Source organism: Pipistrellus kuhlii, unplaced genomic scaffold (assembly GCF_014108245.1).
Source record: "Pipistrellus kuhlii isolate mPipKuh1 unplaced genomic scaffold, mPipKuh1.p scaffold_m20_p_2, whole genome shotgun sequence".
Taxonomy (NCBI): domain Eukaryota; kingdom Metazoa; phylum Chordata; class Mammalia; order Chiroptera; family Vespertilionidae; genus Pipistrellus; species Pipistrellus kuhlii.
The window spans coordinates 36554219-36577512 of record NW_023425515.1 but is presented as its reverse complement, the minus strand read 5'-3'; the positions used below and the strand labels follow the sequence as shown (position 1 = coordinate 36577512).

Genomic DNA, 23294 nt, shown 5'->3' with positions numbered 1-23294 from the left:
AAAATTCGTGCATGGGTAGGGTCCCTGGGCCTGGCCAGTGATCACGGCCAATTGGGGCCTTCCTTTGTTCTGTGCCACCCCCTGGTAGTCAGCACATGTCATAGAGTCAAACTCCCCAGGGAACAATTTATATATTAGCCTTTTATTATATAGGACTAGAGGCCCAATGCACAAAATTCGTGCATGGGGGTATATGTATGTGCGTGCATGGGGGTATATGTATGTGCCCCTCAGGCCAGCCTGCACTCTCTCTAATATCGGACATCCCTCTCACAATCCAGGACCACTGGCTCCCAAATGCTCACCTGCCTGCCTTCCTGATTGCCCCTAACCACTTCTGCCTGCCAGCCTGATCACCCCCTAACCACTCCCCTGACAGCCTGATTGATGCCTAACCACTCCCCTGCCAGCCGGACTGCCACTAACTGCCTTCCCTTGCTGGCCTAGTCACCCTAACTGCTCTCCTCTGTAGGTCTGGTCCCCCCCAACTGCCCTTCCCTGCAGGCCTGGTCCCCCACAACTGCCCTTCCCTGAAGGCCCAGTCGCCCCCAACTTCTCTCCTCTACCAGCTTGATCACCCCAACTGCTCTCCTCTGCAGGCTTGATTGCCCTCAACTATCCTCCCTTGCAGGCCTGGTCTCTCCCAACTGCCCTCCCCTGCTGGCCATCTTTGTGGTGACCATCTTGTGTCCACATGGGATAGCTATCTTGTGTTGGAGTGATGGTCAATTTACATATTACTTTTATTAGATATGATAAGAGGCCTGGTGCACAGATAGGGGTCTGTTGGTTTGCCCTTAAGGGTGTCCTGGATCACGGTGGGGATTCCCTTGGGGTGTGGGGTGCCCTGGGCGAGGGACCTGTGGTGATTTGCAGGATGGATACAAGACCTCGAGTACCCAAGCATAGGCTAGGGCTGGCTGGAAGCAGGTATCTGGGATTTATTTATCTTGTACAATTGACACTTTGTGGCCTTGAGGGGAGGCCCGGGGGAGGCCAGGGCAGGCCAGGGCGGGTGGGAAGCTTGGCTTCCTCCATCAACAACAAGCCTCCTGTTCGCTCCAGTTCTGTGGTGGCCATCATCTTAGTTGGGTTAATTTGCATACTTGCTCTAATTGGCTGGCAGGCATAGCGAAGTGATGGTCAATTTTCATGTTTCTTTTATTAGTGTAAACTAGAGGCCAGGTGCACAAAATTCATGCAGGGGGGGGGGCAGTCTCCTCAGCCCAGCCTGCACCCTCTCTAATCTGGGTCCCCTCGGGGGGATGTCCGACTGCCAGTTTAAGCCTGATCCTGAGGACCTCACAATCTGGGACTGTTGGCTCCTAAGTGGTCATCTGCCTACCTGATTGCCCCTAACTGACCCCCTCCCTCACCTGCTGGCCTGGTAGCCCCATGCAGCCTGCTGTTCAGTTGTTTGTACATCCCTCACTGGCCTTGTCGCCCCACACAGCCTGCTGTTCGGTGGTTACTATGAGGGTGTCCTGACCAATTTGCATATTACTCTTTTATTAGTATAGATTAGGGGTGTCGAACTCAATCAGAGAAGGGGCCAAAATCTAAAATCCAGCCTAAATCGCGGGCCGAATGGTTTACTGAACAGTCATAAACTGTCATTGTGATGGAAACGCAACTGAGTGCAGTGATGACAGCACGGTGCGGGCCACATTGCAAGGCCTAGCGGGACGGATTTGGCCCGCGGGCCTTGTGTTTGACACATGTGGTATAGATAATATAGATTTATAACACAGTTAAAATGTCAGTTGTTGACTCCTAATCTCAGAGCTGTAATGGTAAATCCAAAATAGCTAAAAGCAGTTCTTGATTAACAGAATGATTTAAAAGACACCAGTCATAACGAGCAGACCTGAGGTGTTTGCTTGAGAATGTAAGATGTGTAGGTCAGGTGCTGGGATACCCCTCCAGGCCCAGCGGGGCTTTGGGTTCCTCCTGTTCCTCCCCCTCCTCCACTGCTGCCACCTCCACTGCCACTGCCTCCAGCACCACCAGTACTACTGGCTGCTGAGCTGGACTGTAGGTCTGCAAATACAATGAATGACAACAACATTATAAAACGTATCAAGAAGCTTAACAGAAAAACAGGCGAGCCCAGAGATTTTTCATTTTCAGCACCATTCCCTCCCTTTCCTATTCTTCTTTCTCTGACAAGAACTTCCTAGAGTTGAAGAGTGACATCTATTTACTTTCAACTGCATGAGTTGATTAGTTCAATTCTGAGTACAATGAAGAACTTACCTTTGACAACTGTTTTGACTTAGTTGTGGAAGTTCATAAGAAAGTCTGATACTGACATTTTCTAACCAACTATTTAAAAAAATATATATTTTATTGGTTTTTCACAGAGAGGAAAGAAGAGGGATAGTTAGAAATATCGATGAGAGAGAATCATTGACCAGCTGCTTCCTGCACACCCGCTACCGGAGATGTGCCCGCAACCAATGTACATGCCCTTGACCGGAATCGAACCTGGGACCTTTCAGTCCGCAGGCTGACACTCTATCCACTGAGCCAAACTGGTTTCGGCTCTAAGCAACTATTTAAAAAATATATATTTTTATTGATTTCAGAAAGAAAGGCAGAGATAGAAACATCAATGATGAGAATCATCAATTGGCTTCCTTCTGCAGGCCCCCTACAGGGGATTGAGCCAGCAACCTGAGCATGTGCCCAGATAAGAAATCTAACTGTGACCTCCTGGATCATGGGTCGATGATTAACCACTGATTAATTTTAATCAGCACTTAATGCACTCACTGACATGATTCCAAACTTTTTGGCACCTGACTCAATTTCAGTGGAACTGCTAGTGTGATTTTACAGTACTCTTTCTTTCCAACCCCCTGGAAAAAATTAAGACTTTCTTCATATTTATGATGACTCCAGGGTCCCATTCTTTTTAGCTTTTCAAATTCTATTTTAAAGCCCATGGACCCTTTTTGCTTTCGTTTGGATAGCATACTGTACATTAACTACAATCTAAGGAAATGATGAGTTTTGGAATGAAGAAAAAAATTAGGTGGGAAGAAAAAAACACCAGGGTAAGAGACTGGAAATCACCAGAGTCAATAAACAAAATGGTGATTAGCTTACACACTGCTTTTTGGCAGGAATGGCTAATTTCTAATGAATTTTATTGCTGTACCAAATGTACTTCTGATTTAGAGGAAAATAATTCCTTTGACCTTTCCCTTTACAACACTATTCAAATAGTTTTTCTATTCCTGTCTCCTTTAAAACAGAAATAGGTTCCAGCTACCTGAAGAATAGAACTTCTCCCCAGGTATCACCTATTGTCAGTTACTTCTGAAAGGAAGACCTCTCTTCATACAGACAGCTTTCTCCCAGCTCAGCCTCAAGAGCCATATCTCATGAGTGTAATCCGTCCTTGATCCCAAACTCTGAGTAGATAAACCCAAAATAATAGTGCCACCTCATAAGACTATGGGTACTTAAAGCTAATTCTAGTTAAATTATGCACGTTTTAAGTGCATTTGGGCAAATACTACCATTTGCCACCAAAGGTATGGAAATGCTTCCTGAAACAGGTAAAAACTGAGCCTCTGGTGGATGAGATAAACATACCCAGAGACCCAAGAACCAAACGAGTTAATGATGGACTAACTAGCACTGTTGGTGGCTCGCAGGATGGCTCCTTGAGGGATGAGCAGCAGTTTTCCTTTTCCTGAAGGGTTCTTGCTGTTCGTTGTAAGGTAAAGTTTAGTGCCAGGTGGCAAATTTGCCAAGTTGGCCAAGTTAGTGGCTGGTAGCTGCAATGTTGCCATTACTAAAATGATAAAGAAGAAAAAGAGAAGAAAGGCAATAAGATCAAATGGAACTTAGGGCAATGCCATCTTTAAAATTAAAACACAGAATAATGAAATACTTATTGAAAAGCAATAAAAAGAAAGTAAATTCTAAAGTTTGTTTCTCAGATATACAATGCTTTAAAGGCAGATATTTTTAAATATCATGCCTTCACAGAAACAACACATGAAAATCTAGAACATATTCAAATGTTTAATATCTCAAAATGCTGCAATGACTGAACAAAGTTTTAAGTATGAATACAACCCAAAGTGGAAATGAGGACACATGAACCTAAAAGCAGTATCATGAGAAACAAGTGGTATTTTTCTTATTACTTCTAACACACACGCACACACACACACACACCCCAAACTTACTAGGTTTTCTAGACAGAACCAAATACCAAATAAAATCACTAGCAAAGAACGTTTTGGTAGGCCCTGCTGCTGAGTATCCTCAAATAGTATTAGTTACCTGAACCCTGGGATCCACTCTTCTGGGGGCCAGCAGCAGTGACCTGGGCCTTGGTTAAGGTTTGCACTGGCTGAGCGACAATGGTTCCTCCACCTCCACTCACAATTGCTTTGGCAACTCCTTGGGTCACAACTTGCTTTGGACCAACTGCTTTGGCGACAGAAGAGCTGGTCTTGGCCACGAGGATTTGGCCACTACTTATCGCCACTGCCTGTTTCACTGCTGAAGGTAAAGTAGACCCAACTGGCACCCCAACAACCTGTTGAAAACAGAAGTAAGTCCAGCAGTGCTTCTTCTTAAAGCCCTTTGAGAGCACTTAGAACAGAACAGTCACTGTGTGCTAACAAAGAACAAAGCACAGTCCTAGATACGGTACTTGGGGTCTAATACAGAGTAGGAAAGCAACCTGATAGATGCAAACAACAATATTTCTTACAATTGGGAAATTATTACAATAACAGATTATAGTTTTTCTCTTAACCCCAGCTAATATTACTTGTTTTAATTATACAAATAGGTTTTCATAGAAAATAGATATGTATGAAAAAAATCCTACTCATTCAGAAAAACACACACAAACCCTCTCAATATTTTTAGTGAATTTACTTCTAATTCTTATATATATATTATTGAGTTTTTACAGAGAGGAAGAGAGAGTGATAGAAAGCTAGAAACATCTATTAGAGAGAAACATCGATCAGCTGCCTCTTGCACACCCCCTACTGGGGATGTGCCCACAACCAAGGTATTATACATGCCCTTGACCGGAATCAAACCTGGGACGTCTCAGTCCGCAGGCCGATACTCTATTCACTGAGTCAAACCGGATTTGGCTTTCTAATTCTTTTTAATATTCATTTTTAATCAGATTGAGGTCACAGATATAATTCTGTAATTTTTAATTCTTCATCATATCATAAGACTTTACAGGTCACTTTTTAAAATACATTTTTAGATAACTAAGTAATAATATATTAGAATTGACATATTATAAGGCATGTAAACATTTCATAACTGCACAGATATTTAGGTAATTTTAAACTTTACATTATGAAAAACTGCAATAAATATTCTCATATATGGACTATAAACTCCACTATGAAAATGTAAATATCATCTCTTCATTTTTTAAAATAACCACATATATATATATATATGTGTGTGTGTGTGTATATATATACACACATACATACATACATTTAGATAGATATAAATTTTTAAAAATGTATTTTTATTGATTTCAGAGAAGAAGAGAGATGGAGAGATAGGAGCATCAATAATGAGAGAGAATCACCGATTGTCTCCTCCATGCTCCCTACTGGGGATTGAGCGTGCTACTCGGGTATTTGCCCTTGACCGGAACTGAACCTGGAACCCTTCAGTTTGCAGGCCAATGGATTATCCATTGAACCAAACTAGCTAGGGTAAATATCTCTTCTGTAACCCTTTCTATTATATATAACCTCTATCGGAAACTATTATTTCTTTATCTCTAAAACTCCTTCCTAACAATGATGTCACCCATTGCAATTTTTTTTTCTTTTAACTGATTTTTAAAAACCATCTCTTGCCCTAACATGTTTGGCTCAGTGGATAGAGCATTGGCCTGTGGACCTAAGGGTCTCAGGTTTGATTCCGGTCAAGGGCATGTACCTTGGTTGTGGGCACATCCCCAGTAGGGGGTGTGCAGGAGGCAGCTGATCGATGTTTCTTTCTCATTGATGTCTTTAACTCTCTATCCCTCTCCCTCCTTCTTTGTAAAAACTCAATAATACACATACACACACACACACACACACACACACATATATATAGAAGCCATCTTCTTTCTATATACTTCTAATCTTTCTTATAGGTAAGCACTTGGTTAAAAATGGAAAAGTGTAAACAAAAAGAATATTTAAATGACTTTTTTTAAAAAAGACCCCAGTACTCAAATTATGAACATTAGAAATATCTGGTTCTGAAAATACTGTAGAGTGATCTCTTTCAAAGTGAGAAAATACTACAGAGCTCTTTAATAATAAATAAATAATAAGAAAAAAATATATATATACACATACACACACACATATATAAATATATATATAGATAAGATAGATATATCTTATTGATTTTTTACAGAGAGGAAAGAAGAGGGATAGAGAGTTAGAAACATCGATGAGAGAGAAACATTGATCAGCTGCCTCCTGCATACTTCACACTAGGGACATGTCCACAACCAAGATACAAGCCCTTGACTGGAATCCAACCTGGGACCTTTCAGTCCACAAGTCGATGCTCAATCCACTAAGCCAAACTGGTTAGGGATACTACAGAGCTCTTTTCAGACAAAATAGGATACGCAATTAGAAGAAACAATTCATTTCATAAAAAGACCTTTGCACCAGAATCTATTAGATGAAATTTTTTTTTTACAGGAATGGCAAAAGATCTGCCTCCAAAGGCAAAAAAAGAAAGTAGAAAGAACTTTCCCCATAAGAATGGAGGGGAAAATTTTAAGTCTGATAACACCAATTGGCTGGAGGATATGAAGAAACAGGAGCTTTTGTTTATTGCTTAAGTATATTTGTACAGCCACTTAGAGAGGTACTGGCATATTTAATAAAACTGAGAATTCACATAAAACATGTTATAGCAATTTTACTTTTAAGAATATAGTTGGCCCCTGACCATAGGCGTTTGGGATACTGATATCCTCACAGTAAAAAAATCCAAGTATAATTTCTGTCTCCCCCAAAACATAACTGCATCAGGTATCCTGCAGTATCTACAGAGGCTGGTTTCAGGAACTCCTGCAGATACAAAATCCACGGATGCTCAAGGCCCCTATATAAAATAGTGTAGCTCAAAGGATACAGTCAGCCCTCTGCATCTGTGGACTCCTAGCCACAGATCAAACAGTACAGGTACTTCTTGAAAAAAATCTGAATAAGTGGACCTTTACAGTTCAAACCTATTTGTTCAAGGGTCAACTGTACCTTTCATGTAAATCTTCCAACACACAAACATTACATGTTATTTATAGCTATGTGTTTACATAATAAAAGTAGGGACTGAAAAACTACACATTCATGCCCTGACTTGTTTGGCTCAGTGGCTTGAGCGTTGGCCTGCGGACTGAAAGGTCCCAGGTTCGATTCCAGTCAAGGGCATGTACCTTGGTTGCGGGCACATCCCCAGTGGGAAGTGTGCAGGAGGCAGTTGATCGATGTTCCTCTCTCATTGATGTTTCTAACTCTCTATTCCTTTCCCTTCCTCTCTGTAAAAAAAAAGTAAAATCAAAATATATTTTTTAAAAATCAAAGAGCCAAATAAATGTAAGGGTTTATTTAAAAACAAACAAATAAAACCCCTACACATTCAATTTCATGACAGTGTTGCTTTGGGAAAAAACCAAGTGGACTTCATCTTTATCAGTCATGTTTTATTTGGAGAAAAAATGAGTTAAATTAAATATGAAAACGTTAATTTAGGGAGGAAGGTATGTGAGTAATGACTGTATTATTCTCTATTTTAAAGAATTCTAAAGATTCTTAGAATCTTTCTAAATTAAAAAGTAGTATCACTTAAGAGGTGGGACAAAATGATAAACCAAATACAACTGGTGAATGGAATATTTAAGTTAAATAATTACTAAATCATAACATGGTTTCTTTTCAAAGAATGTAAATATAGAGAAATGCACTTGCCATGCATGTGCTTGGATAATATGACTGATGTAAAGAAAATGGACCCGCCCTAGCCAGTTTGGCTCAGTGGATAGAGTGTGGCCCTCAGACTGAAGGATCCCAGGTTCGATTCCAGTCAAGGGCATGTACTTTGGTTTCAGGCTCCATCTCCAGTCTTGTTTGGGGCATGTGTGGGAGGCAGCCTTTCAATGTGTCTTTCTCACATCAACGTTCTTTCTCTCTCTCTCTCTTTCTCTTTCTCTCTCTCTCTCCCCCTCCTTCCCTCCCTCCCTCCCACTCTCTCTAAAAATTAATGGAAAAATATCCTCAGGTGAGAATTAACAAAACAAATAAACAGAAAATGGTCCCCTAATCAATTGACATGAACCACAGTATAATATAGAGGAAAGAGTACAGATTTTTCTAAACAGTCAGACTTGTTTTCCCAGTTTTGCTTCATCAGTTAGTAGCTGAGTAAATTATTTAACTTTTTTGAGCTTTAGCTTTAGACACCTCATCTATAATGTTTACCTCATAAGATTCCGAGGCATAAATGAGAATAAGTTTATGAAATGTCAAGCTAACCTGGAACTCATTAATTAACCAAAGGTAATCCATGAAACCCCACGAGACTTAACAGAGAGAAAAGAGCCACAGGACAAGCATTTGTCAATGTCTTCAGCATTTTTCCAGGGCAGAGGACTTTGATCTTAAACCCTAGATTGTTAGTCAGAGAGAAATTAAAGTATGTAACATCTGATGTCTGCTTTAGGATATTCTAGAAGATTAGCAAAAATTTTCGTAATTCTTGAAACTGGATAATGGGCATATGGGATTCATTATAATAGTCTCTCCACTTTAAAAAAAATTTTTTTTTTTTAATTATTTCAGAGAGGAAGGAAAAGGAAGAGAGAAACATCAATGATGAAAGAGAATCACTGATAGGCTGCCTCCTGCAAGCTCCCCACTGGGGATTGAGTCCACAACCCGAGCATGTGCTCTTGACTGGAATAGAACCTGGAACCTCCCCAGTTCCCAAGCTCTATCCACTGAGCCAAACCCGCCAGGGCAGTCTCTCCACTTTTATGTACGTTTAGAGAGGAGGGAAGGAAAGAAGGAAGAAACAAAAGAATTAAAGAACCAATTTTTTAAAAAGCAAGTTAACCTAGGAGAATCCAAGATGGCTGCACAGGTAAACACCTAGCCGCAGCCGCACACAACAATTTCAATAAAATGGACATTACCCAGAACTACAGGAAAGTCGACTGACTGGAAATTCTATAATGAGAAGCAAGGAGAAAACCAGAAGGAAGTGTGGAGGAGCTGTGAAAGCCTAAGGTACAGAGACACTCGGCGCAAGCAGAAAGGACGGAGCCGCTGATTGCCTGGCTGGTGTTCCCGAGCGGGAAGGAGTTAAAAGCTCCGACTGTGCTGGGCCCCAGTTCCAACTGCTCTGAACCCCAGTTCTAAGCCAGACCCCAAGGACCCAGGCTCATCTAGAGGGAGCTGGGCTGTAAGGCGGAACCTCGGGGGAGCGGCGAAAGGAGGTCCCGGAGGAGCGCACACTGCGCACAGAGGAGGGACGGTTGGCTGTGCCACGGGATTGCCCTGGCGGGAAGGAGACAGGGGCTCCAGACTGCTCTGAACGCCACCTCCAGTCCCACTTCCAACTGAACTGAACCCCAATACCGGGCTCATTGGGGGAGAGCCTAGACTGTTTGGTAGCAGGCAAAAATCGAGGGCACCTTTCTCTCAGAGGTGCTTGCAGTGAGTACTGAAGGACCCTGAGACTCAGGAGCCGCATAGCTGACGGAAGCCAAGGCTGCAGGCTCCACACTGAAACTCTGCCCCATCAGGGAAGCTGCAAAAATGCGACAACGAAATAGATCAAAAACAAAAGAAATGGAGGACAAAAAGCGACTGGATATAGAGTTCAAATCTACGCTTATAAGGTTTTTCAAGAATTTCCTAGAAAAGGTCGATAAGACCTATGAGGATATGATCAACTAGAATTAATAAGGAATCAACGAGAAATGATAAGGGATCAACAAGAAATAAAGAATACATTGTCTGAAATAAAAAATATTATACAGAGTCCTAAAAACAGAATGGAAGATCACAAGAATCAAGTCAAAGATTTGGAACATAAAGAGCCAGAAGACACTCCTCTGCAGAAGCAAGAAGACAAGAGAATCCAGAAAATTGAAGATAATGTAAGAAACCTCTGAGACACCTTCAAGCGAACCAACATCAGAATTATGGGGGTCCCAGAAGATGAGAGAGAGCAAGATATTGAAAACATACTGAAAGAAATAGTGACAGAAAACTTCCCCCACCTGGTGAAAGAATTAGACTTACAAGTCCAGGAAGTGCACAGAACTCCAAACAAAAGGAATCCAAAGAGGATCACACCAAGACAAATCATAATTAAAATTCCAAGAGCAAAAGACAAAGAGAGAATATTAAAAGCAGCAAGAGCAAAGCAGGTAGTTACCTATAAAGGAGCACCTATACGACTGTCAGCTGATTTCTCAACAGAAACCATGCAGGCCAGTCGGGAATGGCAAGAAATATTCAAGGTGATGAATAGTAAGAACCTACAGCCAAAGATAATTTACCCAGCAAAAGCTATCACTCAGAATCGAAGGCCAATAAAGAGCTTCACTAATAAAAAAAAGCTAGAGTTCATCACCACCAAACCAGAATTATATGAATTGCTGAAGGGGGCTCTTTCGGAAGAGAAAGTAAATAAAGATAAAAATTATGAACAACAAATACATAACTATCAACAAGTGAATCTAAAAAAAAGAAAATTTAAAAAAAAATCTGATGAACAATATTAACTGTTGAATATAATAGAATCAGAGGTATGGAAGGGAAGTGAACTGACGATTCTTTGGGAAAAGGGGAGAGGGGGATGTGGGAAGAGACTGAACATAAACTGTGCACCTATGGATGAGGACAATGGGGGATGGGGAAAGGGCAGAGGGTGGGATGGGAACCTGGTGGAGGAGAGAAATGAATGGGGGAGGGGGGGAAGGAACATTTGTAATAATATGAACAATAAAATTTTATTAATAAATAAATAAATAAATAAATAAAAAGTAATAAATAAATAAAATACAAAGCAAGTTAACCTATAATGAAGAGAAATTCTCCCAGCTATCCTGATGTGGTTGAATCAATCACTTAGGATTACCCAAATCTCTTTATTCTGACTACCAGCCTCATTCTGCAGAGCTATGGCTGCAGAGCTGGATAAGTCATCCCCCACAGAGATGTGGAGATATAAAAATTCTTCTTACTAATCAAGAAGTTTTCGGTGCATCATAAAAAAAAGTTCCTTAATAGTAGAAAAACATTTTTGGTGTATAGCAGCAACTGCCAGTTGAACCTCAATATTCATTCTTTGTTTCTCTCTCATAGAGCCCCCAATTTTCAGTTAGGGATACAGTCACATAGAATACGGACTACATCATCCAGCCCCTGCACAAGTAGGTTTGGTCTCCTATTTTCTGTCTGAAGACACATGAACAGAAGTGGTAAGTGCAACCTTTGGGTTATGCTTCCTCCCTCCACCCTTCCTCTTCTCCCCGAGCTGGCCGGAAATGTGAACATGGTAGCTTGAGATGAAGAAGCTCTCTTATCCCACAAGATGAAAATAAAACTTTGAGAATGACAAGGCAACTAAATAGAAGTCTATATTCCTGATGATTGTAGAATCAACATAGAACTGCCCACTGGTCTTATATGTATGATAAAAATAAACTTACTGAAGTCTTTGAGTTTTGGATATCTTGGGTTATAGAAGTTGAACATTTTTCCTAAGTCTTCACATTTTTTAAATATATCAAATATAATAACCTATTGCATAAGTTAAATTACACATAATCTATTTTCATATTCCTAAAGAAAGATAAGTTCTTAAAGAAAATAATAACAAATATTGGACCTATTTTAATTTCTTCCTCCAAATTCCATGCATCTGACTTGCTTTTCCCCCTCCATGTGCCAATCTCTATCCTTACATTCAATTGCTTCAAAATTTCCAGATATGACACAATCTCTCCCAGAGCCAAATAACATGTGGTATCCTAAGTTGGCCACAGGAGGGCAGTTTTTATTAGCCAAGCTTATCCACTAGGAGTATAGCACTCACAGGATAACAGCTCCTTTGTTCTAAAATACCGGAGAATGAGTAAGTCTGGCGTTTTACTGGAGGGAACCCTACACACAGCTGTCTGGACACCACAAGGAAGGCTCTTAAGTAGGACACTATAACCCCAAATTAGCTTTGTGTGTTTTTTTTTAAACAACACAACATTTTGGCTTAAAACATCCTCTATATTCCTAATTTCCTTTTAGTTTTACAAGGCAGACACCCTTTTTTCTGTATTGTTATAAATATATCACTTTGATGCAATGTCAATGTTTCTATTTCTGCCTTTCCCGCGCCCTTTACAGACCTTTGCAAGTCAGCAAGATTCTGTATATGTTTTTGTTTTTTTTTACTATCTACACTACTTAATTCCCACACAAACCTACTAAATCCTATCCCTTTTCATGTCAAAAGCAGTATCTCTCTCTACTTTTATGAATATGATACGCTGTGTTTTTATTGTGCCGAAGTTGTAGGGAAGGTAAAACAACACCATTTGGTTCACCCTTGTTTTCCAGCTCAGTTTCTACAAATGCACTTCAGCAATAACCACGGTGTACTTGCAGATAGCGCCTGATCTTGAGCCCAAAGCATGACTTAAATTTCTGGATGAACAGTGATATCTTTTCTCATGCTTCTTTGCAGTTCTTCCACATTCTTCTGTGACTTTCTTTTTAGGTGTCCTTAAACTTTATTCAGTGCAGAAACCCGTCCACTTCCTCCCAGTTGTCACTGCCATTAGATAGGTGGCAATGTGACAAGAAAGCCAGTACAGCATTAATGGATAAGTGGATTTGCAAAATCCACTAACTTATCTAATCTAATAATAGAGTAATTTGCAAATTAACCACCATTCCACTACACAAGCCACACCCACCAGCCAATCAGGGCAAGTATGCAAATTAACCCAACAAAGATGGTGGTTAATTTGCATACATGGAGGGAGGGTAGAGTGAAGACTGAAGACAGCATAGAAGAGGGAGGGAAAGTGGAAAGCAAGGTGGCTGCGGCTGCTGGAGGGAAGCACTGGCAGTGCTTGTGGGGTGGGGCGAGGCGGATCAGGTGGGTGTGGCCCCAGAGGCAGTGGCAGCTGTGGCAGCCTCACCTGTCCCACCCATCCTGCCCCGCCCCACCCTGCCCTGCCTGCCATGGCATGAGAGGTGGTAGTGACAGGAGGGAAGTCTTGCAGGAATATTCCTGCAACAGGTACCTAGTCCTGAGCATAAACAGAAATGCTGTGTTAATTAAAAAACCGAAATCAGTAATACCATACATCTCCAGGTGAAATAAAATAGATTTTGAAGAACATATAGGAAGTATCTGAGTAGGAAGTCCACAAGACAATAATTTGCTCACTTAAGGACATTGGCAAAATGCTTGCCCCTGACCAAACAACAGAGGGAGATTAGGATGCAACTGAGGCACCTATCTTAGTGATTCCTGCTATGGAAGCCACAAAGTCAAATTTGATGCTGCAGCTCAGTGGTTCCTAAATTTGCCTAATCATGAATCAGTAGGGGAACTTTTTAAAAATCCAGATTCCTAGGGCCCCCAAGAAGATTCTGATTCAGTAAGTTTGAGATAGGGGCCTACGCGTTTATGTGTTTAAATCAGATGATTCTTATGACCAGGTGAGTTTGGGAAAGTAGTTAATGGACTCTTAAGAGATTTTAGAACCACTTATAAAATACTATAAAATTTTTAAAATATATTTTTTATTGATTTCAAAGATGGAGAGTAAGAGATAGAAGCATCAATGATGAGAGAGAATCATTGATTGTCTGCCTCCTGCATAACACACTCAGGGGATCGAGCCTGGCACGTGACCAGGAATCCAACTATGACCTCCTGGTTCATAGGTCAATGCTCAACCACTGAGCCTCGCCGGCTAGGCAACACTATAAATTTTTATCTCGATCCATCTGTAGCTATGTAGTCCAACCAAATATCTAAAACCTTTTTCTACTTTAAAGTATTCATCTAAAACAGTGGTCAGCAAACTCATTAGTCAACAGAGCCAAATGTCAACAGTACAACGATTGAAATTTCTTTTGAGAGCCAAATTTTTTAAACTTGAACTATATAAGTAGGTACATTGTTATTAACTTAATTAGGGTACTCCTAAGCTGGCCTCTGCTAAAAACTCAAGGGGCTAAAGAGCCACATGTGGCTCACGAGCCGCAGTTTGCCTATTATTGCTCTAAAACAATTCACTCTCCCTAGACAGGCTGGCTCTCAAGTTAAAAAGCAAACACTTCACATAATGTACTCAAGAGCTTTAAAATATATCTGCCCTAAAAGTGAAATAATTTAACTCTGGATGTCCTAAAAACATGTTTACGTTATGTCTTACAAATTTTAATTAGTTCTGGAATGAGGAGTCTTGGAGTCAGCAGACCCGGTTGAAATCCTGTCACTTACTAGCTATAAAACGTGGACTTATGTGCAATTTTTCAGTTCTCCCAACACAAAATTTCCCACGCCTCCAAATTGTAATGAAAAGAAACTCTCCAAAGAGCCAAGAATTATTAAACAGATCACATTAGAGGTATAAACTACAGCACTCACCTATCAGAAATAAGTCAGTAAAACAGTAGACCTTGGTCCTGTCAGTTACCCACTTTAGACTGAATCATGTGGAAAGCTGTGCTCACTGGCAGAGATAACATTGTACCCTGTGCCTCTGACTGTTCCAGGACCCTCGATAAGACATGCCTGCTCTGGGCAATGGTTACAGAGGGATGGACTGCATGCTGACTAACATGCTTTTCCAGTGGGGCTTTGGTCCCAGGCTTTTATGGGATCAGCAACCTTGTCACCTATATCTTTTCAGCACTTGTCAATTATTTAGGCAAAGCATAGCCATACCTGTTACCTCCCCATCCCTACCCAACACAAACCTTGGAGGGCTGAATCTTTGGTGACTGGGCAGTCCCTTCTCCAGCAGCTATGACCTGTTTTTGAGGGGACACAGCTATCATGTGACCCCCTTTCACAGTCACATACTGGGGGAGTGGTGACTGGCTGGCAGCTCCAGTTGTGGGCACTTGAGATGCTTCGCCAGGTTCCTGTTTGATGATTACCTTGCAACAAACATGATAATGATACTGAATAAACATCCCAAGACAAGAGCTACTAATACCTGAATCCATTCTGTTCACAGAAATGAATAAATTAATGAAGCCTGATCTGCAAAGAATGACTCCACCAGAGGAGTAAAAACACAGCTTAAAGGTAGCCCATAACAGCTACTAAAAGGACAACACAGGATCTGGACTTGATCCTGTGTATCTACAAACTCAGCCTACTCGTTTGTTTTAGATACTGGTACATGGCAGCAGAAACACACTGCTCTCTGAAGTTGCCATCTCCCTGGGCTCCAAGGGCTGTCCTATAGACACCACTGAATAAATGGAAGCATGTCTCCAAAATAGGATCTGGCTTAGAACTGAGGCTGATTATAAAGTTACATGTTGTGTGGTAGTGTCAACCAACTCCAACATGTCACAAAAAAGACTATGTAAGACCATACTGACTTACAGGATGAGCCCTGAAAAAAATACTCACTTTTGTGAAAGCTCCAAGTCCTCCAGTTATAGGTTTGGGGCTTTGAACCTTAGGGTGACTCCCAATTGGGCAAAGAGGTGGCATAGATGCAAACAAAGAATCCTCCTGCTGTGAATGTAAAGATACATATTATACAATTAAGATAAAATGAGTGACTTTAGATACTTTATAGTCATATTTAATACAAACCCGTAACATTTTCTAGCACTATAAACAACCAAAAACAAAAAGCCCAAATCTTTTTGTTTTGGGGTCTTCTAAGCCTCAACATCTGCATTTTAATATTATTTTAGAAACCACATGCGCTTCGCTGGTGTGACTCAGTGGTTGAGCATTGATCTATAAATCAGGTCACGGTTCGAATCCCGGTCAGGGCACATGTCCGGGTTGTGGGCTCAATCCCCAGTGGGGGGCATGCAGGAGGCAGCCGATCAATGATACTCTCCATCATTGATGTTTCTCTCTTTTTCTCCCTCTCTCTTCCTTTCTGAAATCAATACAAATATATTAAAAAAGGAAACCAAATGCAAAGCAAGACTAGTGATTGGCAGAATGCCATTCACCTGTGCCCCCCTGTATGCTAGAACATGCCTATCACACTACCTCTCATATTTGGTCAACTCACCGGTTTCTGGTCTAGTCTCCTGCCAAATGGCAAGCTAGTAAAGGACAGGCACTATGTTTTATTTCTTTTCTGTCCCTAGAGCCTAGGCACTGAATAAATGAATGAAACAGGCAGTCAGTGTTTCAGCATATCTTTTTATAATAGTCACAACTTCTTGTCTGTACTCAGAATAAATACCCAGGACACAGGGAAATTTTTCAATAAAAATTTTAAAAACTAAGCAAAAAGAACTTAAACAAATAGTAACTGTAAATATAGCAAAAGCCAACATTTAAAAATACTGTCTTCTCCAATTCTCAAATACAAAATGCAATCTCAGAGTCAATTTGTCATAAATGTTAGGGGCAAGAAACAAAATTATTACAATTCAGACATCTCACACATTACACTGAATTTAGAGAAAAACCTTGCCTTGGACCAGGAAACTATTCAATATCATCACCATTAAGTGCCTAAGTATAAGAAATGCAATGTTAGCACACAGTCATGTAAGAGATGATCTCTGAATTCTTGGCAATTCTCATAAAGGAGTTTATACCTCAGAAACTCCAGCCTTAAGATAGCCATAACAATGACAAATAAGTTGAATAACTTAACTAAACAACAAGAATTGTCTTTGCCAAACAGAGAACAGATAGCTAGCACTTTGATCTGAATAAGTCAGATAACATTTGGAATTCCAAATTCCAAAGGACTTATTCCCTAAAAAATAAAACAATAAATTTTGGAAAGAGGAATTATTTTTAAAGTAACCAAATGGCTGATATATGGAAACGGAAATATATTTACTCATTTTTAGTGCAAATACAAGAAAAAAGAATGTTTTGCCAGATGAATATTTTTATAAGAAAAAATTTATAACAAAGTTGCCCCCCTCCACCAAAAAAATAGGCTGCCTCACCACCATTTTCAAATAGATACCAGGAAACCAATTGACAGAAGTGTTGAGAAACATTTTCTAACACAAGGAAAAGTTCAAGGAAAGGTACAGAAGTCTGGGGTAAGATGGTCTTCAAGATACTTATTACCTTGAAGGTTTTTACTTTATGAAGTTTGCAATATCAACTAATAAATTACTATTGAACTCAAACACACTGTCTTTAAAACAAGCGAAGGGCAATAATGTAATAGAAGGTTACCTTGACAGTAGATGTTACAAAACTACTTCCATGAATTTTAGGAATAGGGGAACCTGTTTCTTGGGAGGCTTGAGAGGCAGTAGAGAGCTTGTTTGTAGGACTTCCTGTAAGCAAGGCAAATTTAAAAGTAAAGTATAAACAAAATAAAATATGCAAAATGGAATTTTAAAGCATTTTCCACCACCCTTCCCTTTCCCCATTATTTGGTTTTCATCTTTAAGGGTAGAAAACCTACAACCCTGAAACTGTTATAGAAGAAACACTTAAGGATTCATCCTACAAAGGTGACCACTTCATCAATCTGAAAAGGGACAAGACGCTTGTAAGAATGTGTAGAATAAGTAAAGTATGTAGTTTTACTCTATAAAAATGAATTATAACACAATGGAATTGGTTATTTAACAATGTGCCAAAATGTATACATTCAAGTGAATGCTAGCTCCTTCAAAGTAGTTTCACTAGAAGGAATACCTACATGGAAATCCAGCCAACGGTAAACATTTTACACTTCGTTTGTACAACTGACTTTAGGGTCTGATAAAAATCACTCACATTATCTACAGCCAAAAATAAGTAAAATCTGGCTGGTGTGGCTCAGTGGTTGAGCATTAACCTATCAACCTATCAACCAGGAGGTCACGGTTCAATTCCTGGTCAGGGCACATGCTTGGGTTGTGGGCTTGATTCCCAGTGTGGGGCATGTGGGAAGCAGCCAATCAATGATTCTCATCATTGATGTTTCTATCTCTCTTTCCTTTCTGAAATCAATAAAAGACCTAAAATGGTATTTGGTCACCTACCCATTTTTACCAAACTTGTCTACAAAGACGTTTGGCAGATTGCTAAAACTAAGTATCCTCAAAGCACACATGTTTGGCATCCCTAAGGATATTCAAAAGGGTCTTAGGTAATTTCTGAAAGCAGCATTTTTTAAATGAGTTCCATAATTACAATCACGGTTAAAGGAACCAACTTTTCCAAAAACCTACCTGAAATGGCCCAACACACATTCACATGTTAAAATATTTGGGGGAGAAAAGTTTCATTACTTAATCATCTCTTATTATATTTCCTTTTTACCATTTCTCTTAATTAGAAGTGAAAACTACAGGAATGTTTACACTTAGGAGTATGTGTTTAAATATTCTATTTATCACCTTCAATTAAACTAATGTTAGTAAAAGTACTTAAAAAAAAACCAAAACCTGAAAAGCAGTCTATAGTTACATGAGATTATATGACAAACATGGTGAATCCAAATCTGTCTCATTCTTCCTGTTAGTGTTTCCTTTTTATAATGATAGGGTATAATTTCCCTCCCAGATGTAAAATTTATCTTATTCACAGAAAAGTAAAGGTGATTTTTTATTTGACTGGGGTGAAATAAAATAGTACAGTGGTCAGCAAACTCATTAGTCAACAGAGACAAATGTCAACAGTACAACTATTGAAATTTCTTTTGAGAGCCAAATTTTTTAAAGTTAAATTATATAGGTAGGTACATTGTTATTGTTTGCCGACCACTGTATTACTATATTGCTCACAAAGTTATTCTTGAACTAAAGCTTAATTTGGAAATAACCACACTGTTTGCAGGCCCAAAAAGAATGTCTTCCAAATGAAATAAAATCAACTCTCTTTTTAAATTAATTATAGCTCAGTTTTAATCTAGAAACTAAAGAGAAAATGTAAATCAATTCTTAAAAATACAACTTTTGCCTAGTTGGCATGGCTCAGTGATTGAGCATCGATCTAGGAACCAGGAAGTCACAGTTCGATGCCTTGTCAGGGCACATGCCCCGATTGCGGGCTTAATCCTCAGTGGGTTGTGCAGGAGCCAGCAGATAAATGATTCTCTCTCATCAGTGATGTTTCTCTCCCTCTCCCTTCCTCTCTCTGAAATCAATAAAAAAAATTATTTTTTAAAATACAACTTTTACAAAATGAGTAAATCTTTCTCAGAAAAACAGCACTAGTGTTACTCTCATATATTCCCTCCTCTTGTTTATGGATGGAGATTTCATTTTCCTATTATATGGCTATTAAGTGACACTAGGATTTCATCTTTAAAAAAGATCAAATCTTTTGGATCACATAAATATTGATCAAACACACACCTGTGGTGGGAGTGGTGGCTCCAATAACCTGCCCTGGCTTGTCCAGGATAACATAAGGGTTACTAATAACAGAGCTGGCAGTGCTTTGCTTCACATGGACTGGAGTGGAAGTTGGGGTTCGAGGCAATGGTGATGGACTTGGCGTTGATATGGGGGAACCTTTATTAATTAAAAAGAGAAAAAAATAAACTAAACAAAATAGATATATTCAACCCATCTAAGAAGATGCTGGAAGATAATGAAAGAAGGGCAGGGCTGCCAGGACAAAGGTGACAAATTAGGAAAAGTGAATGAGTGTCTATTTCCGGTACTGAGCAGCAGCAGCAGCAGCAGCCTCGGTGTAGCGGAGGCCAGGGACTAGTGTGTTTCCCTCTCTATAGCCTTATCTGGTGACCCGCAGCATTAGCATCTGCATCATCTGGGAGCTTGTTAGAAACAGATTCTGAGGTCCTACCCAGACCTACCAAATATAAATCTGTATTTTACCAAGTTCCCCGGTAGGCACATTAAAGTTTAAAAAGCAGCGCTTTACATAACAGTGTGAAACTGTTGAATCCCTAGATAATAAACCTCTTAACAATTTAGGCAGGTTGTATTCAAAGATGCTAAAATTAGGGGTAAATTGGATTTAGGAACCAGGAGTCTTGATTTGGGATTAATTTCCAATAGGAAAATAAGAAATTCACCCACCCAAAACCAAGTCTCTGTCAATACTATGCCACAGCCACAATCCAGAGAGATTCATATCCCTCAAAATATACTCAAAGGGTATCAATGTACCATTAAACGTCCTCTATTGTCTTCTAGTGATCAAATTTGTCATCCCTCAATTTCTCTAAACTTCAAACCAATTTACATATCCAACATCTATTTCTGAATCAGCGAGTTCCACAGTGCTTCTAATTGGTAGATAAAATTATACATTCTTTACTTCTCATAAATTTCAAAGCCTCGGATCATATTACTGCTTAGTTTTCTATTTTTAACAACAAAGACTCCCTCCTTCCTCTTCATTTAAGTATTATACAGAAACTTCCAAGTGCCTAAATACTTTTACTGACTCTTTCAGTCTTTCCTGAGGTGGTACGGCCAAAAACATATAGTCCTACTAAAAGTTTACCTAAGATAAATGAGAAATTGTTGTAAGGCAATGGAAATTCAACCTTCTTGATAATAACCGAAATGAGTAATTTTTCTCATTATGTTAGTGTATAAAAGAAATTTCAACTCCAAACTAAAAGGCCTCTAGATTTACTTTATTACAAGTTGCTCTGGTTTCCATATATAATCACAAACCATAATTCCTACTTTAAATTCAACCATGATCCTAGCAAACATTTTACCTGTGCTGATTCTACATGAAAATTTGACCTTTCTGAATTCCATTTCTTGCTTCATTCAAAAATTGTTTCTACGTAGATGACTTTTATTTTTGCTTCCTGACACCTTTGTTCTGCTAATCAAGTGATTAGCTCACTTGTTAAATAAACAAAAACCCTGCTTAGAAGAACTAAAAAAAAATTTTTTTAAACCACAGTATTTTTTTTTTTTTGTCATTCCAATAATTTTTATACACATCAACTTCACACACATCTTTTGAATACCTGAAACAATCTTGCAGCTCATGGTGATAGGCTGGAAGGATTTCCCAGGTGACTCAGGATTAGGAACCTGACTCTGTGGCACAATTTTGCAGCTTGATGCTATCGGCTGGAAAGCTGAATTGCCATGAGAACAAAACACAACTTTCTGGGATGTTGTCATTTTGGTGGGTGTTCGTTCCAGTGAAGATGGCAAAGAATAAAATGTAGTATGCCTCTCAGTTTCAGTATTGGCTGGTAATTCTGCATGAGATGAAACAGGCAGATGATTAAGTCATTAATCTCTTTGCAATAATAAAATCTTACCATTGTGGGAAAAGAATGAAGCAATAACAATCCCTTATTTCAACGACCATTTAAGCCATTTACTATTAGTAAAATAAATACAGTCCACAGTATTTATTATTCCTTTATACATTTTTGGGTGAAGTGTGTTAAAAAATAAATTTCAGCCCTAGCTGATTTGGCTCAGTGGATAGAGCATCAGCCTGTGGACTGGAGAGTCCTGAGTTCAATTCCAGTCAAGGGCATGAAATAAACAAATAAATAAATAAATTTCAGCTGAGTACATTTTAAAGCTTTAATTGGCTTTATTCAACAATGAATGAATCAAGCAGCATCCAATGTTGCAGAGAAAAAGCAGCTCTCAGGAGCCGTACAAAATGAAAGACATTTAGAGGCAGAAGGGAACAGGAGCAAGGAAGTTATTGAGCAAAAAGCAGATCAGCTTTGAAAAGGTCACCGGTCTATCAGGCCAATTATCCATCTAGTGCTGATTAGGGGATTCCTGATTGACTGATTTAAGACTCATTTCTGGAAGAGGCTGAAACTGCAAGTTTGAATTTGGTGATGTGACTTGGCATAGGTGACCACATTTGGGGCCTGTTGCCTTGTTTTTTAACAAATGTGAATATGCCTAGAATCATATTTTGCTTAAATGTTTCTTTAGAGAATTAGAAAACATATTAACTATAAATAGTACACAAATTCATTTTGTTCTATTTTTTTATACAAATTGAAACCTGTTTAAATTGGAGAGGAAAAACTCAAAAGAATTCACTTAATCTAATGATGTCCTATCTTATTAAATGCCCATAAAGAAGATGTAATTAAAATTTAAAGAGGAATAGCCGAACCGGTTTGGCTCAATGGATAGAGCGTCGGCTTGGGGACTGAAGGGTCCCGGGTTCGATTCCGGTCAAGGGCATGTACCTTGGTTGTGGGCATATCCCCAGTAGGGGGTGTGCAAGAGGCAGCTGATTGATGACTCTCTCTCATCGATGTTTCTAACTCTCTGTCTCTCTCCTTTCCTCTCTGTACAAAATCAATAATATATATTTTTAAAATTTAAAGAGGAATAGAGTTGAGATTTTGTAAAACAAAAATATTAACATCACATCAAAATGCAGGCTGAGACAAAATAATACCATTTAGAGTCAATTTTATTTCTTGTATGTAAGTTATATAAGTGAATAAACATTTATTGATGATGAATATTATCTATACTAATAAAAGAGAAAGATGCAAATTGACCATAACTTCGTGACGCCAACCAGCCAATCAGGAGTATGCAAATTAACCCAACAAAGATGGCAGGTTAATTTGCATATGCAGGGTTGGGGCAGGACACTTGCATCATTGCCATGGTGACAATGCAGGCATTCTGTACCGCCTCCTCTCTCCCCCCACCCCCCCTCAGCAGCTCCAGTCCTCTGGGCAGCATGGGAAAGCAGAAAGGTGGCTCCAGCACCGGAGCAAAGGCAGAAAGTCAGCTCCAGTCGGAGCGAAGGTGATGCTGGCCGCCTGGGGAAGGAAGGCCCATTCTTGCATGAATCTTCATACATCGGGCCTCTAGTATTTTAAATAAGACTTGATATTTATTATTTAAGTTTCTTGTTCACAAAATTGGGAACTGGACCAGAATTACAAGAAACTACTATAATCATCAAGGAATAAAAATTCAATGATTTTTAACTCAGAAAAAAAGTATAATTTTCTTCCACCTGAAGAACTGACAAAATTCAACATATTTCTGTATTTACTATATACAATCATAAAATGGCTTAAAATACATGGTATTTTAATTAATATCTACTACATGCAAGAATTGTAA

At 39.4% G+C, this 23294-nt stretch overlaps 1 protein-coding gene across 13 annotated transcripts in view; it reads right to left on the bottom strand.

Annotated features, from left to right (window-relative positions):
- Positions 1-23294, bottom strand: part of YEATS2 (YEATS domain containing 2) — a 91774-nt gene that overhangs the window by 22687 nt on the left and 45793 nt on the right. For 9 of the 13 annotated variants that reach the window (XR_006742055.1, XR_006742054.1, XM_045583738.1 and 6 more), the window contains 8 exons: positions 21185-21427; positions 19581-19739; positions 17464-17567; positions 15700-15807; positions 15033-15215; positions 4303-4561; positions 3644-3805; positions 1868-2040 (listed from right to left, as the gene is read on the bottom strand). Coding sequence is in view for 11 of the 13 variants with exons in the window: in XM_045583738.1 (XP_045439694.1) it covers positions 1868-2040; positions 3644-3805; positions 4303-4561; positions 15033-15215; positions 15700-15807; positions 17464-17567; positions 19581-19739; positions 21185-21427 (1391 nt within the window). In the remaining 2 variants the exon portion in view is untranslated. The remainder of the gene's footprint in view (positions 1-1867; positions 2041-3643; positions 3806-4302; positions 4562-15032; positions 15216-15699; positions 15808-17463; positions 17568-19580; positions 19740-21184; positions 21428-23294) is intronic. The other 4 variants (XM_045583736.1, XM_036447835.2, XM_045583740.1 and 1 more) reach the window with 3 other exon arrangements.